The sequence below is a fragment of the Anopheles ziemanni genome, chromosome 3, assembly GCF_943734765.1.
Source record: "Anopheles ziemanni chromosome 3, idAnoZiCoDA_A2_x.2, whole genome shotgun sequence".
In the NCBI taxonomy this organism is placed as follows: domain Eukaryota; kingdom Metazoa; phylum Arthropoda; class Insecta; order Diptera; family Culicidae; genus Anopheles; species Anopheles ziemanni.
The window spans coordinates 71,347,397-71,363,921 of NC_080706.1; the positions used below are offsets into that span (position 1 = coordinate 71,347,397).

Consider the following 16,525-nt stretch of genomic DNA (forward strand, 5'->3'; position numbering starts at 1 on the left):
TCAAAGAGATCGTGAAAAGTAACCAGGAAATTGATAAAACTGTTAAACTGGAAAAAATAAAAAAAAATCTGCAATTCAAAAAAATTTGAATTTTGACATTGACTTTGTTGAATTGACAACTTCTAATCCCGGCGTCTTAGTTTTATTTTGCCGGTTCCGCGTCGTACACGCAAACATATTCCCTCCGCCGAGTGGGAATGTTCTACGCCGGCTGCGCCTGGTAAAACGAGCATTACATATCGCGCCCATTATCAGCCGAGATAAGCTCTACACTTTATAACTTGTCCTCCGGTTGGCCGGTCTACACCAGTCTTGCTCCGTGCGCCAAAGTGAACAGTTCGCTTACGTTCGTTACCGCCCAGTTCGTTGTTTGTGAGCTCCCAACAAAGTTTGCTACCCTTTTTGCTTAAAAAAACATCACATCATGGCATCGAAGGTTCCACGCATCACGTTCAACAATGGGCTGTCCATTCCGGCACTCGGCCTGGGAACCTGGGGTGTAAGTATGCGCGGTGCTTCCAGCCGAACATTCTCGTTTCATCGATTTCATTGCATAATTGAAAACCTCCCCGCAGTGTGCAAACTTCCCTCAAGTAGGAGACAATCTAGAATGACTTGCAATTGTCCATTGGCAATTCCACACTCGTGTTTATATTATTTATCGAAAAGGTAGTGTGCACTAGCATCCGATTGCATTACGCTTGGCGTCCGGTGGGACCTTGAAGGGTAGGTCAACCAAGGACGGCAAACAGACAACTTCCGGGCTTGAGATAATTTGTTATTATTCATTGCAATAGCGTCGGTCTCTGTTTCGCGCTTGTTCAAACAACAACATCGAGTGTTTAGAAATAGAAAAAAACAAATGGAACACGTCACTAGCACACAAGTGCATCGTAGAAATTAGACTAATCATGTGTTTTTTTATTTTTTTTTTATTTCCAGTCTCCTCCCGGTGAGGTTGCCCAGGCGGTAAAGGATGCCATCGACATCGGCTACCGACATATCGATTGTGCCCACGTTTACCAGAACGAGCACGAGGTGGGCGAGGGCGTGAAGGCCAAGATCGACGAGGGTGTCGTGAAGCGGGAGGATCTGTTCATTACCAGCAAGCTGTGGAACACGTTCCACCGGCCGGATCTGGTCGAGGGAGCGTGTCGCACGACGCTGAAGAACCTCCGGTTGAACTACATCGACCTGTACCTCATCCACTGGCCGATGGCGTACCGTGAAGACGGTGAGCTGTTCCCGCAGGATGCCAACGGCAAGACGGCCTACTCGGATGTCGACTACGTCGATACGTACAAGGCGTTGGAGAAGCTGGTCGGTCTCGGGTTAGTCAAAAGCATCGGTATTTCGAACTTCAACTCGAAGCAGGTGGAGCGAGTGCTGGCGGCCGCCACTATCAAGCCCGTGACGAACCAGGTCGAGTGCCATCCGTACCTTACCCAGAGCAAGCTGTCGCCGTTCTGCGCCGAGCGGGGACTCGTCATTACTGCGTACAGTCCGCTCGGCTCGCCGAACCGTCCGTGGGCGAAGCCGGACGATCCGCAGCTGATGGAGGATCCCAAGCTGGTAGAGGTGGCGAAGAAGTACGGCAAAACGCCGGCTCAGATTCTCATCCGCTACCAGATCCAGCGGGGCCACGTTGTCATTCCGAAATCGGTCACCAAGTCGCGCATTGCGTCCAACTTCGATGTGTTCGATTTCGAGCTGACCAAGGAGGATGTGGCGCTGATCGATTCGTTCGACTGCAATGGACGACTTGTTCCGATCACAAGGTAAGCAGTGTTTGCTAATTTTCCTAGGGTTAGGGCTTGTTAGTCACTCTTTTTTCAACTGTCTCATGACAGTAAAAGTAGATGGCCTTGAACTTAGTTTCTTTTTCTTTGTCCAATCTGTGCTTTACGCTACATGCTTCCTTATCTCCCCCGCCTGTACGCCATGCGGAACTAAAAATTACCCCTAATTTTGTTAATGGGATGATTAAGTACCAATTTAGTTTAATTTTGTTACTACCCGTTCAACTCTTCCGGATGATAATGCGATTGACCCAGTGAACTTTAGATTTGATTTCCCGATTTCTTTCTTTTCTTCTCAGCGCTGCCGGACATCCGCATCACCCCTTCGAGAACGACGAGTTCTAATTTCATTTTAATGTTTTCTTATTGATTAATTGCACAGCACTATGTGAACAATCGTTTCCAATAAATCATCTATCAAACGTTTGAAATAATAATAATAGAGCTTCTTAGTTCGGACGATGAACATTTAATGCATTTAAATCCACTCTCTGTATTTTGTTTACATCTTTCGCTTATATTTCTCCTTTGTCAACGGTTCAACAACAAATCGATTATTTCGCCTCTCCGCGAACGCGTCCCAATGGGGACATACATTTGGTAGCAGTTAACTAGCTTATATATGCACAGTACCGGAAGGAGAAAGTGGCAATATATAATCATAAATACTAAGAATAAGTAACAGAATGGCAAATAATATTACTGTAAAGACGTTGAGAGTACAACAGGTAACGGCGTCCTTCCGTATTCGATTTTTTCGATTCGAGAAACAAAATGAGCAGGATATCAATAGCAATATCTCTGCTTTTCCGAATATGTCCGGTTCCAGAACCAGTTCCGGATGCCGGCTGGAACCACCATCCCTTGGACGGGTATCACTGATACTAGCGCTTCTAGTTGCCCCCAGCATTATAGGGGCAAAAGAATTGGAGTGTCTCCTTAGCTCTACGATCAATAAGTGTATAAGGATACGTTTATTCGTCGAAAAGAATAATACATTTAACGATGGGGGGTCCTACGCCGAGCCCTCACCGTGTCCCTCGGACGTTCGAATCACGGTCATCTCCGGCTCGGAATGGGTTGCCATTTGCGCATTATCGCCCGCGGCCGCCTGGGTAGGCAGCTCGGAGGGATAGATTTTGGCAAACACGGCCGGCAACTCGATGACGGGAGTGACGCAGGTCGCGGGTTCCTCCGTTATTTCTACCACCGTCGTGCCCGTCCCATCACCGGACTCACCCGTTTCCTTTTCCGTGTCGTCGACCGTGATGACAATCCTCGGCGTCGATGATGCTCTCGGGCGCGCACTCGTCGCATTGTCGATCGTTTCGATCGGTACTACCGTAAACGGTGGGATTCCGTCACCGACGAGATCTGCTCTCTGTTCCGGCATCGGATCCATCTCTTCAATTATGGTTGGTGCTGTCGACTGAATTACCCGGTCTTCCGTCTGAATGGCTGACTCGGGAACATCGACAATCACCACTTCCGGCTCCTTTTGCTCCACACCGTCCTCGTGTTGCACATCACTTGCCTCTTCATCATCACTCTCCTCCTCTTCTCCTTCTTCTTGTTCTCCTTCACCAGCGTTCAACTGTGCTTCTTCCTCCTCGCGCAGGATGTCCGCTTCGTTTTCCTCGTAGATCACGTCACACATCGTTCGGTGCATCATACCGGGGGGTATAAACTGAGGTGGTGGAATGAGTACTACTTGCGGTGCACCGTGTGGAGCCGACGGCTGCCCATATCCCACCACCTCCTCTACCTCATGGCTCTCATCCTCCTGCTCGTCTGCTTCGGGCTGTACAGGTTCCGGTTCCGGTGGTGGATGTGGTGGGCGCGCGTTTTTCTGCTGCTGTTGTTGTTTGTGCTGTTGCTGCCTATTCTGTTGCTGCTGTTGCTTCGATTGTTTCCCACGGTTCGGTTTCGAACGACGTGGTGGAGGAGGTGGCTGCTGCTGCTGTTGCTGGGCTTGAGGCGGTTGCTGGCGTTGCTTTTGCATCTGCTCGAGCTGAAGTTCTCGCAAGGTTTCCGTCAACAGGCGTAGGTCTCTGTCCTGCGAGTCTATGACCCGCTTCAGTTCCTCTATCTGCTGCAGATCTTCCGGTCGAGATTCGCGACGTTCGTAGCGCAAACGCATCTCCTCGAAACTGAAAGATTATTGCATAATTATTATGAGGCTTATTGGCATTTCGCAGTTAAACTGTGCCCGGTAAATAAGTCCTAATTGTCTACGTCCACCTGTAAGGCTGTAGTAATACTATCGTGCTTCCAGAACAAGAGCTTCTAACGTAGTGTGGTGTTGTCATGAATGAGCCGTGCAGCGAAATACGTGAGAGTCCGGTGGCACCGAAACGGTGATCGAATATATGTACAGATAACGTGTATGGTTCCTGAAGCGGATGAGCGTTCTACAACTACGGTGAAACGAGGTGAACGACTAGCACGGTAAGTGAAAGATGGCACACCGACGACAAATGGAACACAACTTACAGATTCGTTAGGCAGCGGCACTTTTTATGCAGCGTTTGAATTTCTTGCGCGTTCTTCGTGTCCCGCGACTCCAGACTGTGCACCACGAAGCTGTGCTCCTCCTGCAGATCCTTGAGCTGCCGCTGATGGCCGGTCGTGAGGTCTCTGTTGGGGGGGAATGGGGAATGGCAGTTGGGAGGGAGGTTTTCGAGTAATGGAAGCGAAACGACAGAGTGTTCGGTTATGAAGTTTTTTGGAACACCATAACGGAAAACGAAAAAAATAATGGGATACGAAAGCACAAAAAAAAGAAAGAAAGAAAAAGGATTTTGGAACGGAACGAAATCAAAATCACGATCGAATGATAACAACGCGTAAATTTGTATCCATAAGGCGAAGGCATGAACAAACGGATGAATTTAATTAATAGCGGGAAAGTAATCAAAAGTGAGATAATGGTAAAAGGATGGAAAGTTTTGTGTGTAATTGTGTGTTTATTTGAATGGAAGTGCTCATGTGATCTGTGGTTTTGGGGGAAGCTTTTTTACGTGTCTTTTTCTGCATTTCCATGAGCAAAAAATTGATTCGATATCATCGTTTCTTTATTCGTTAAAAATATTCGTCACACTGTAACAGCCGTTGTGCATACACAGGATAGAGAAAACATACAGCATAGTTCGCTAGGTACAACGAACGGGTACTCAAAAACAAACACAGGTAAATGCTAATTTAATGGCAGTGTATGGCACGGCATACGGAACAAATGGAGTAGATAAATCACAACGCGGTTTCGGTGCAGGACAAATGCCAATAAATGTTTTAGGGAATTCAAGGGGATTTAGCTGGAGTTATCATATGGTCCCCTAAGAGGATTAAATTCTCGTTCTCGCACTACTGACTGATTATCCTCAGCTGACAGTAAACGATCAGTGCAAAGGTAAGCAACAGCACGACCGATGCCAACGGTAAGGAATGTGTCTGCTGGTAGAATACCATCGAGGGTATTAACGGATACGCTCCTTTTACCAATTGCACCACTAGCAGAATTAATTGTATCATAGGATTATGTGAAGCCTGCACGGCCTTATCGGTCTCCTTTGCCGTAGCGCCATTGCACTCAAGGGAAGGTCTATCATAACCACAACGATCGTTTAAAAAGAAATTATTAAGTGGTACATATTTTTTGGAATGTCCAATTACAATGGGAATTTGTTTTTACATATCGTTCATTACCGAAAACATCGTGTACAGTAGTAGTAGCAAACAAGGGAAAAGCAAATTAAATAAAAAGAGAAGAAAAAAGAAGAAAAAAAGAGAAAATAGAACAACACAGCATATTAACACGATGACGTGAAAGGGCCAAATTTAGGCCAAATAGTAGATGAGTTGGCACACACCGTCGTTTTTGGGAGTTTACGAGGGCAATAGTTGGATATAAAATGATGGACTAATCACAAGGGAACGCGATGAAAGTGATCCAAACGATGATGGGTCATGGATGGTAATGAGTACGAAGGTACTACCAAACCGAATTTCTATTTCTCCCACTTGATCTGTATTTAAATTGGTTTAAAAGTACTTAATTTTACTTTTATTGTTAGCAACATCTACCAATCCCGACCGAAACCGCCACAAGGGAATCCTCTCGGGAAGGGACAAATTTTCACTCCTTACGATTCTTTCGGTAATCAACGATAGTCAAACATTGTTTTAGCAATGGGGGAAGGGGTCCTATGTTCACAGTTTTTGTAGGATGAAAAATCCCAGAGCGAGTATGATTGGATAACGAGGAAACTTGTTTGGATTGATTAAGGGAAACACTTTCCCTCTTCGAAGGATTCCACAGTCAGCAGCGTGGTGTTGTTCCTGGGGTCAGAGTCGAAGCAGCTGGGTGACACGCACAGAAGCGCTTACTAAAGGATTACGACACAACGTACGAGGCACACTAACACACAGGGAACATCTTCACACACAAAACATAAACACAAAAAAACACACTACCGAAGGATTTTTGAGGAACGGGAAAGCTGGACATACCTGATTTTATTTTCAGCATCCTCGAGCCGGTTTCGGTTTCGACTGTCCATCAACTGCAGCGCTTTCTCCTTTTCTGCGACGAGAGCTTTCCATTGGTTTTCTAAAAACACGGTTTATATTTTTCATATTTAGTATATTAAAGTATAAAACCGGCCTTAATATCTCTTAAACTATTGTTGTAGAATTTTATTAAAAATCCACAACTAAGTACATACCAAGTTCCTTCTTGTGCACACTTTTCATCGTTTCTGTAGTGTCTGAAATTTCGCGCGCGAATTCTTCCTGGACCTGCTGAATGCGATCGGTGAAGTGTTGCTCGAGCGACAGCTTCTCCTGCTCAAACTGACGCTTGAGGTTGTCTGAAATGGACCCGGCAGTTCATAAAAAAAAACTAAAATCAAGAGAAGAAACGTTGCTTATCACTTAAAGTTGGTTTCCATACCGATGATTTCGTTTTTCTCAACCATTTCCTTTGCCAGCTTTTGCTCGTGTTCACGTTCCGCACGTTCGACGTACATCCGCGACTGGACTAGTTTTTGGTCTGCCTCCGATTGCGCATTGGCCATGGCGGACTTCTGCTGCTCGACGGTCGCTTTAAGAGATTCAATCTGCCGAAGAAAATTATATCAATTTATCGTTCAGCTTGGAAACAACCGAGGAGATCTTACTTCATTCTTTAGCTGTTGTTCGCGCGCATTGAACCGTTGGCTCAGTGCTTCGGTTTCCGCCAGCGTCTCACGCTGTATCTTCTCGATGGCCGACTTGCGCTCCTCCATGTGCATCTGTTCGAGCTCCACTTTCAGCCGGTTCATTTCGTGTAGCAATCGATCCTCCCACTGCATCGCGATTTCACCTCGCGCAATCTCTATCCGGTTCAGTGCTTCCCGTTCCTTCTCGCAAAGTTGGCTGAGGAATTCAATATCCGTAGGTTAGAGTTAGCCCGGTTGCGGCTTCTAGGACCGATTCGATGGAGTTACTTACTATTCGCAGCGATTCTTGATCTGCTGCACCTTCACCATCTCCTCCTCGATCCGGTTGTACGCCGTCTCCAGTTCCGCCTTGAGGCCCTCGACCTGGCGCGTCATGCTAGCCAGCGCCTCCTTCTGGTCGTACGTCAGTCCCCGCAGCTGCTCGACTTCCGCCTCAACCGACTTCAGGTGCCGCATCTCGTCGCTCTGCCGGCGCGTCTGCTCCTCCAGCCGACCAACCTTCTCCAGGGCCTGCTTGCGTTCCCGGTCCGCCGTCTCCACCTTCTCCTTGCACGTCTTCTGCATATTCCGCACGGTGAACTCGCAGTCCTTCATCAGATGCTCCTCGCGGTCGTTGTTCACATTGCGCAGCTGCTCGAAGTCGTGCTTCCACTTGGCCTCGACCTGCGCCCGCTGCTGGATCGACTCCTCCAGCGTCTCGCGAATTATCTTCTGCTCCTCGGTGCACGCGTCCAGCAGCTTCTGGCGTTCCTCCTTCAGCCGGTCCACCTCCGATTTGGCGTCGATCAGCTGACTGTTCAGATCGTGCGCCAGATGACGGACCTCTTTCAGCTTTTCGTTCAACTCGAGGTGCTCCACCTCTAGATTTTGATATCGCAGGTTCAGTTCGTCCTCCCGCTCGGAGGCCTGCAGCCTTATGGCTTCCATTTCGCTCTGCTGCGTCGTCAGCCGGGCTCGTATGCCCTCGCATTCTTTAAGGGCGGCCACCAACTCCGCTTGTAAACCTTGGGAAATATTGAAATTAAAATACATTAAAAAACAAAATACCATTCGAGCTACCTGATTCTATAAGTTTTTTCGAATTTGCGGAACCCATCTTTGCTTATTAATTTTGCAAGTAAAACTGTGCAAACCGTTACTTCTGTCTAAAAAGCCAACTTCGATCTGACCAACCTAACTCGGTGGTTAAAGTATCATTGGTTGTTTGGATTTAGAAACTTTCTACTTTTGGCATCCTCCAATTGAAGTAAACCTATTTTGTAAAGTTAAAAGTGAATTTTAAGAAGAACATAAAAATTCTTTGAAATAGACTCCTAGTGCCTAAAGATGTAAAGTAGGTATCCTATCAACAATTCAGATCTTGACCGATGTTAAGGTCGTAGAAAATTTGGCACACCAGAAACTACGCCATTGCTTTCATCCGTCAATCATGTCCCACGTTTCGGAGAAAGTCCAATCGACAATCTCTTCAGTAAATCGGAACACCTTCAGCGTTCCACCTTCAATCGCTCTTGTTCTTGTCGTGGGACAACCGTGTCACCGTGGCGTGATTTAGGAGTGCCTGATCAACCGGGGATCAGAAGAACCCCCCCATTCCCAAGGCAACAAGGTCAGCAGGAAGTCTTTGTTAGTGCATATAGGGTAGAAGATGTGTTATTCTGCCCATGCTCGTCGCGATCTCCCTTTTTTCGAACCTGTCACTTGGTCGTTTCTTGTTTTCTCTGCTTAACATTGACATAGCCGTGCCGCCCGAATGTTTATTCAACCAGAAATAGCAATAGAACGTCTCGTCGGCGTCGGCGGAAGATCGGTGTGTAGGAAGGAAGCTGCAGCCCGGTTTGCCTCTTGTAGTCTCTGGTAGTCTATGGTGGTGAATTAATGTATTCTTGTAGGGAAAGAGATACAACCGAAACGAGTCTGGCTACGGGGACGAGAATGATGCGCACTAAAAATAGCTCGCATCTGTTTCGCCGTTCAAAATGCGTCGCGCAGCGATCGTCGTATCCGGAAGGTGTGATGACGCGGTTTGCGACAAATTAGTCGGCTCGATGCGATCGACCAAGCACCGAGCTGCAGCCATTTTCTTCCTCCCTTTGGTTGATAAACGCGGCGGAACTTCCGTTTGCGTACGTGACATTCGGCGTGAGAAGCGTCCTCGCAAGTTCACCATTATCCTATGGCCGGACCACGGCCGGTAAGGGGGGTTTTTGACCTACCCTAGCATCCTTTCATTCCCATCCAGCTAACGACCTGCGCGTGCTATAAACACGGCGTGACAGCATCGCCACACACGTTCGTTCATCAATTTTAAATTTGTGCGCCATTTTTTTGCGTGTTTGTTTATTTTATTCTATTTTTCTTACGCTTACGTTCTCAGTGTCGTTTTTTTTTCATAGTGCGTCACGTACAGACACTCCCACGCCCTTACGGTTGGTTTCTTTTTCCTAACCTGTGCCCCTTCTTTCCTAGTCACACACGCTTGTCTAGTTAATCTTCCGATATTTTTCCCTCTTCGCAAACGTAACCACCACTTTATATACTTACGTTCCACATTGTACTCCTTGAGCAACGCGTCTCGCTCGACGGCATCGAGCTTCTGCTGCAGTTCGTAGACTTTGACGTTCGCCTCGTTGACACGTTTTTCGGCCTCCTCGAGTTTGGCGCTGTACCGGCACTCCTGGTTGACCAGATCCTTCCTGTTGTGGGGTCGAGTGAAGAGAAAACCAATCAAGAGCAAAAGAAAGAGTAATTAATTTCTGCAACTAAGTTTGCTTCACGCCGAGTTGATGAATGAAACTTTATGTGAGCTATAAATCGCCTAAAATCAATAAATAAACACAATAAATCTAATTTAACTAAGTTCGTTACGTAGAAATCCAGTAAAATTCACTTTAAACGTGTATGCGTCCGACTGATCTAGCCGACCGATCAATCATCCAACGATCGTGGCCGAAGCGTGTGAAGTGAAAATAAACTTTGCCACATGTTTCGGAATCTGATCAAAGTACGACCGCTTATTTCCCCAGTATTCTACTCCGTAAACATATTTCAACAATTTTAATTCAATTTCCTGAGTACCTTACTTTCCCTTCCTCTTAATGGTGTACACTTTTCCTTCAGTGATGGTGTTGATAAACGATACATTCGAAGCGGTTTTTGTTTATTCTTTCCCGAACATGCTGAATTGGTTGTATACAAATGGTTGCTAGTAGGACGAAACATCATCAATGAAAATTCGCACTCTTTGGCAGACAGTCTGACGCTGATCGGGGATTTCGTTTCGAGGCACTCACGCGGATTATAGATTATCAAGGTGGAAACTGTCTGCATTCCACTTGGGAAAGAATTTTAAGTAAGCACCTTCGGTGCACTTGAGCCACTCTGGGGGAAGGGGGAAGCTGTTGAGCGCGGGTTACTACTTATTATCCTGCCAATGTACACATGCACAAGTTCAGCACTTGCCTGCTATTTTTAGCGCACCTCTTCACTGATGACGTCCTAGCGGCAGAAGCGATTCCCGATGGACGCTTCTGTTTCCGTTCGAAGAATGAGGTTTGCATTTACTACCGACACGCTCCATTTAAGCGATCCATTTAAATGCCTTTATTTTATGAGCGATTTTATTTCAGACTGACGGAAATGCTTCGCAAATGGACTATTTTGTATATCAATGGGTGCAAGGTGGAGTAAACATAATATTGTAAGCGCAAGAGTAAATCATAAGAGTAACATACATTATAATTTAAGTCGTATATCGGTGTTGCACTCATTAGTAGATGCTATGTTGAACGTTAAAAAAATAGTACATTTGTTTGAAAACCTGGTATCTATAGAATGTGCAAAGTTAATAGGTTTTATTTGAGTGTGCGATGAAAACTCATACGTTTAAAATTCTAAAGGTTTTTTTTGGCTCGTTTTATTTATGTAAATTATTCATCCTAAACTCATTCGAATTGGTTCACGACTTTTTTTCAGATTCAAACCTCCTAACATTCATGAATCTTTACGGTTTGTAAGAGAATATTCAAAGATTTAGATTCTTTCATGATTATGAAGATTCGTTCAGTTACATGAATCAGAAACTGAAGTACTCTACTCTATTTCTAACGACTCCGAACCAATGTTCGAATTATAGCTTCAACTAAGCACTGCAAATTGAATTCAAACCTCGAATCAAAATTAAAATTACATGATTAGAACTAGGTTCTTTGCATGCTGAGTCTTCTATTTAAAATTATGACTCACTGATCTATGATTATTCTCGTAAAAAAATATATAAAATGTCTTCTCGCGGAACATAAAACAGACACTTTTTTTAAAAGATTTTGCTCGGAGCGCCATCCAACCCACGCCTAACTTACGTCAATCCTGCGCACGATCAAATTATCCGGGGGCCGGAAGTGAGTCAGTATGCGCCGACCATTGCATTGTAGGTTTTTGGCAAGCAGATAAACAATTCGCTTCAGTGCTTTCTTTTCGTGTGCCGCATGCAAACCATGCCAAATTTTGGTGTGATGTGAACGTTCCAATTCTGTCTCTTCCGGCGATGTACGTTAATCAATCCTTTTAATCCCACGCAGGCACACAAAGACGATAACCGGATTGACACCAGGCGATCAAATGCGTCGCAGATTTACCACGCCACGCCGATCGGAAACAATAGAAATGGTGCAGCTGGCCACCATCGCCGTCCGGCATCTGGTAATGAACTTTTCCGCCGTAGGAAATTCAACATCGTTTGACGGTTTTGTGATAAATATTTACTGCTCTAGACAGAACGACTACGCCTGACACGTTCCGTTTGTCAGTGCTGCGCCATTATGGTTGACGATCCTGAGTTCCACCGGATATATTGTTGTGGCCAAAACGTCAAGCAAGTGCGAAGCGTCATTTATCTTTTAAGGGATTAAAAGGTGAGTGGATAATTGCTTTTATTAACATCTGATTTTATAAAAATACCTTCGCCAAGGTTTTCTTTGAAGGAAGATTTTAGTCCCACAAAATGGCGTAGATGTACTGACCAGATTATAAATTACTAGTCAAATATTCTTTATAGTTACCCTTACCAGAACTAATTCTGTTCAAAGATTAGCCAATTTAGCTCAATTTATTATTTGATATTAGTTCGACGTATTAAGTAGTAGATACTTAGATCGAGGAGTACTAAAACATATTTTCGTTACCAGTTTTAGATCTTTGGCGATTGTAGACCATTTTGTTAGACAAAGGTAAACAAATGATGGCGGAAAATATTGTTAAAGACGTAGACAAGGAACACTAAGGAATAGAGGATATAAAGGATAGTTACATTTCACTGTTGATCTTCTCAACGGTGCTGAAGGATGTCGGTGGTAGGATGGTCTTGCCGTGCGGCTCGATGCCGGTCGGCTGCTGCACAACATCCGGCAGGCTCGCGACACTATCTTCGATCAGAACACTGACACTCGTCTGCTGTGGTTCCCCGTTCACCAGGTGCTTCTCCTTTCCGCCCGGAGTAGTAGTACCGACACCCTCGTGGACATCTTTCACCGGACTCTTCTTCTCCGACTCCGCGGTCGCCGTCGTGTCCGACGGTGCACTGTTATCATATTTAAACTCAATGTAATTCCTCTGATTACCGCCCGGTTCCCCCGAACCCAACGAACAGATGCCAAACGTGGTTGGCGGCTTGCTGTTATTACTCTCACTAAATGCAGTATGATTGTGGTGCGTGAACTCGCTGTTAGTGAACTCGGATGGGGTTGAGGTCGGTGGCACTGCACACACGCGCTCTCGCTCACTGTCACTGTCACCGTCTTCTTCGTCACTACTGGCACTGCTGTCGACACTGGTCACTTCCACATCGTCACTACCGTTTTGTGTTAGCTTGAAGCTAACCTGCTTCTTGTGCCGGTCGGCTCTCCGTGGAGTGGCGTTCACCGGCTGCTGCTGCTGCTGCTGCTGGGCGGTCGGTTCAGGTCCGATTTTAAGCACCAAACTGGCGCGTATCGGTTCCGGTGTGCCGGGGGTGACAACACCGGACTCGAATCGAGGCTCACTAGGGGGCACGATCGGGGGTGAGAGGGTTTCCTTGGCCTCGTAGAAGACATCCCGATCGTCGCTAGTATCGTCCCCAGCAGCATCGCGCTCGATGGTGGTGACGGTGGCGTTGCGTGCGATCACCTCAAGATCGGCGGGTGACACCACCGGGCGTGGTGTGCGTGGTGGAGGTGACGGTGCCGCCGGTACAACGCGCTGCGGGGAGATCGACTTCGATGCTCGCACCGCCGAGGATCGCTGTTGAACTTCGCTCTCCGCACGACTTGGCTGTTGGCCCATTTCCTGGATGGTCGTATCCGCTACTGCTTCTCCTGTTACTACTGCTACTAATGCTTCCTCTACGGAACCGTTCGCAACGACGGCATCCGTCGTCTGCTTCGATATGGTGGGCTTCGCGGCCGGTTCGCAACTGCCAGCGTGTAGCACGAGCCCGAGCTCACGAGCACGATGATCACCATCGCGTACCCCGTCCACACCGCCTTGATCTTCACCCTGCTGCTTGCCGGTAGTAGTGGGCGAGATATTTTTGATATTTAATAACGCATCTCCGTCGTGAACAGCGGGAGCGCTTCTGGTGTTAGTACCGCCAACACCGTCACCGGTAGTAGCTGTCACCGTCGGTGGTGAGTCTGCGCACACTGGCAACACTAGCGCTCCAACGCCGTTGCCGCCATTGGCGGTGTGTGTCTTCGCTGCACGATCGCAGCTGTCAGTGCTCGGCACGGGTTCGGCTTTTTCTGTCACCGCTTGCTCCTTTTGCGGTTCGCTCGGTGATCGTTCAATGATGACGTCACCGTTGTTGAGGGGTTCGATTGTCGTCTGTTCGACCAGCACGATGGTCGCGATGGGTTTGCTTAGAGACAGATGTGTCGGTGGTGGGATGCCTTTCTTGCCCTCCGGCGTACCACTGGAGTCACCACGACGTAGTGCATTCTGCTGCTGTTGCTGATGCTGCTGCTGCTGCTGCTGTGTTTTCACCTGTTGCTGCTGCTGCTGCTGTTGCTGCTGCTGTGGCTGATAGCGTCGTCGGTTTTTCCCTTTCGCCATTGCACTTTCGCTCGGTGGCGCGTACGGATTCGAACTGGTCGCGTTTGCCTGCGTGCCCCGTTCCCGGTGGCGGCTGTCATCGATCGGGCTCGAAGATTCGCGATCACCAGCACCGTCCTCGTTGCCCTCGTCGCTATCGATGGGCGGGAAGTCGTCCCGTGCGGCACGAGTTTCGTTCGGATCGCCGCCGCCGCCGCCGTCGTTGTTGTCGTTGTCGTTGTTCGGTGCGCGACCACTCCGGCACGTTGAACCACTCGGACTGACGCTGGCAGCGCTCGGTGGTTCACGTTCGAGTGCCACATCCACCAGCCCCCCGGGGCTTCCACCCGGCAGCATCGGCCCTCTCACCAAACATCGCGAGGGCAACCAATCCTTCCCTGTCGCCGGCTGCGGTCCGGGGGGATTATTATTTTTAGCCCGCGCTAGCTTTTCCTCGTCGCCGCCGGCAGGGGGCCGCCAACCGTTTGCGCCTGCGTTCGCATCGGACGCAACCTTCGACGCAACCACCACATCCGCCGACGGTTTCACGCCATCGTTCTCACCTAAACACACGCTTCCCGTGCTCTCCTTTCGCGCCGTCCCTTGAGGTTTGCCACCATCCGGCACGCCGCACGCTGGTTGCAGCTGCTGCTCGGGTGGCAGTTGCAATTTCTGGTCGTGTTTTTGTTTTCCCTTCTGCGACTTGGAGCGTTTGAAGAAGCTAAACATGTTTCCCAAGCGTGTCCTTTGAGATTTCCCTCACTTCACGTTTTTTTTTTGGACAAGAGTTTGTTTTCTCAACTACACTTTCTTTCCACCTTCACGATCACACGATTCCACCGGCCTTGACGGAACCAAGCGTACGACTGTCGCCGGAACCGGAGCTGCAACGAACAGAGAGCCCTTACTTTTTTGTCATCCCATTCGGCGATGCGTTGGGAAAATACGACGTCACCTCGATCACACGCACGACTTGGTTGGGAAAGTCCACGGTTTTACCATACGTCTTTACTCGCTTGTCTGCTTGTCTGTGTCCTCTTTGGCGGCACTTTTACTTGTTTGTCATTCGATCCCACCCGCTCGCGTTTTGTTATTGCGTGCCGTGTTTATCCTTTCTTTTTTTATCTTTTTCCCACCTCATCTTCCATTTCTTCTGGTGACGAAACATTTATTGAATGGCCACCGTCTCTCGTAAAAGCCATGCACTCGAGCAAGAGTTATTTCCTTTTTTTCCCCCATACTCTCTGTTCTTCTCCCTGGTTTTAGTTATCTTTCCTCGGTCATTCATGAGAAACCATTCTACGTCACATCGCGATGGTCTAAGTTTCCCTGGTAGTGGTTTTTTCTTCAAGCAAAACAGCTTCACCTAACGAGGAGGGCGGACGAAATCAATTTTCGGTCTACGATAGAAAGTTTGGTGGACGGATCCATCGACCGAAAGGAAAATTAACCCCTCATCGAAAGTGGCGTCGGGTTTCCGGACGTGGAGAATTTTGAACGTATCAAAACCGAGTGATGTGTTTATTGGTTTAAATGTTGCCAGTTTTTCTCCACTTCGTTCGAATCGTTCATTTTCGACAGGGATATTTTCAAACAAGAAATATCTTAAGAAAATATTTGAAACATTTCGAAATGGTTTATTTTTTTCCCGCCCGTTTGAAAACGAAACGCCACGAGCCGACCTCAAGTGAGGCAATGCTGTTTGACATGTTCCATTTTCCGTTGGAAATGTGGCGTTCAAGCCTCGCGAGAGCCGTGTTGTTTACGCCCGTGTTGCGGCACGTCAAGTGCAAACCATCGCTGGTGATGCAACGGTGTCTGACCGCGAGTGAAACACACCACGAGAGCCACCATGCGCCTCCATTTGGGTCAGCAACCATGCGTCTCCATTCGAACACGTTTTGGGGGATTAACCCGCTTTCTGCAACCGTACGATCGCGGTTTCTGCCCTTGAACCAATTTCAACCAAGGGTGGGATTAGGGATTGAGTCCCAAAATAGCCTTGTCCTTCGTCCGCAATACCGTGTGGCGTTTAGATCCCGTCCTGCTCTCCTTCCCTTCTTCCGGAGGTCCTTGGTAGTGGCAGCCATTGAGGCGCTAATTTGTGTTAATTAAATTTACCTCAGCCTATCTACGAGTTGATTCCATTGGTGGCACGTGTGAGGTGCGAAGCGTGTCGTGTGGGGAATGTTCGTCACCATCTTGCAAGGACATAACCTCCGACCGGGTGTGTTTGTGTGTTTGTGTGCGTATAAGCTACCCTTACTTCCGATGCGAGTGTCGATGCGTGAAGAGTACACCGTTGCGCACCGAACCGTTCAGCCGGAACGCGATCGGGCCCCCAAGTTGTCGGGGAGACGAACATGCTGCCGGCACGGTATCTGTTTATTTATTTTACAATCTGTGAATGCCTTTTTGACCTGTTCTCTCGCTCTCGTTCGT

The 16,525-nt window shown here is 47.7% G+C and overlaps 2 protein-coding genes across 2 annotated transcripts; one reads left to right on the plus strand and one right to left on the minus strand.

The window, feature by feature from the left end:
• The first annotated feature begins 174 nt into the window (after nt 1-174).
• LOC131288616 (aldo-keto reductase family 1 member B1-like) lies at nt 175-2,224 on the plus strand. Its single transcript, XM_058317766.1, has 3 exons — nt 175-499; nt 943-1,778; nt 2,099-2,224. Exons 1-3 carry the CDS (start codon nt 425-427, stop codon nt 2,142-2,144), a joined length of 957 nt encoding a protein of 318 aa, XP_058173749.1. The 5' UTR covers nt 175-424; the 3' UTR covers nt 2,145-2,224.
• Nucleotides 2,225-2,814: 590 nt separating this feature from the next.
• On the minus strand, nt 2,815-14,812 carry LOC131285405 (uncharacterized). The gene is made up of 9 exons (XM_058314261.1): nt 12,327-14,812; nt 9,563-9,714; nt 7,290-8,022; nt 6,977-7,214; nt 6,751-6,916; nt 6,524-6,667; nt 6,309-6,408; nt 4,293-4,436; nt 2,815-3,949 (listed from the first exon to the last, which is right to left on the minus strand). The coding sequence occupies exons 1-9, from the start codon at nt 14,810-14,812 to the stop codon at nt 2,815-2,817; spliced, it is 5,298 nt and encodes a 1,765-aa protein (XP_058170244.1).
• Between the last annotated feature and the right edge of the window lie 1,713 nt (nt 14,813-16,525).

Coding starts and splice junctions, on each gene's coding strand:
- LOC131288616 (XM_058317766.1), top strand. CDS start 425: ATGGCATCGAAGGTTCCACGCATCACGTTCAACAATGGGCTGTCCATT. Junction 500..942: donor TCGGCCTGGGAACCTGGGGT/GTAAGTATGCGC, acceptor TTTTATTTCCAG/TCTCCTCCCGGTGAGGTTGC. Junction 1,779..2,098: donor CGACTTGTTCCGATCACAAG/GTAAGCAGTGTT, acceptor TTTTCTTCTCAG/CGCTGCCGGACATCCGCATC.
- LOC131285405 (XM_058314261.1), bottom strand. CDS start 14,812: ATGTTTAGCTTCTTCAAACGCTCCAAGTCGCAGAAGGGAAAACAAAAA. Junction 6,917..6,976: donor AACAACAGCTAAAGAATGAA/GTAAGATCTCCT, acceptor TTTCTTCGGCAG/ATTGAATCTCTTAAAGCGAC. Junction 6,409..6,523: donor TGTGCACAAGAAGGAACTTG/GTATGTACTTAG, acceptor CCGTGTTTTTAG/AAAACCAATGGAAAGCTCTC.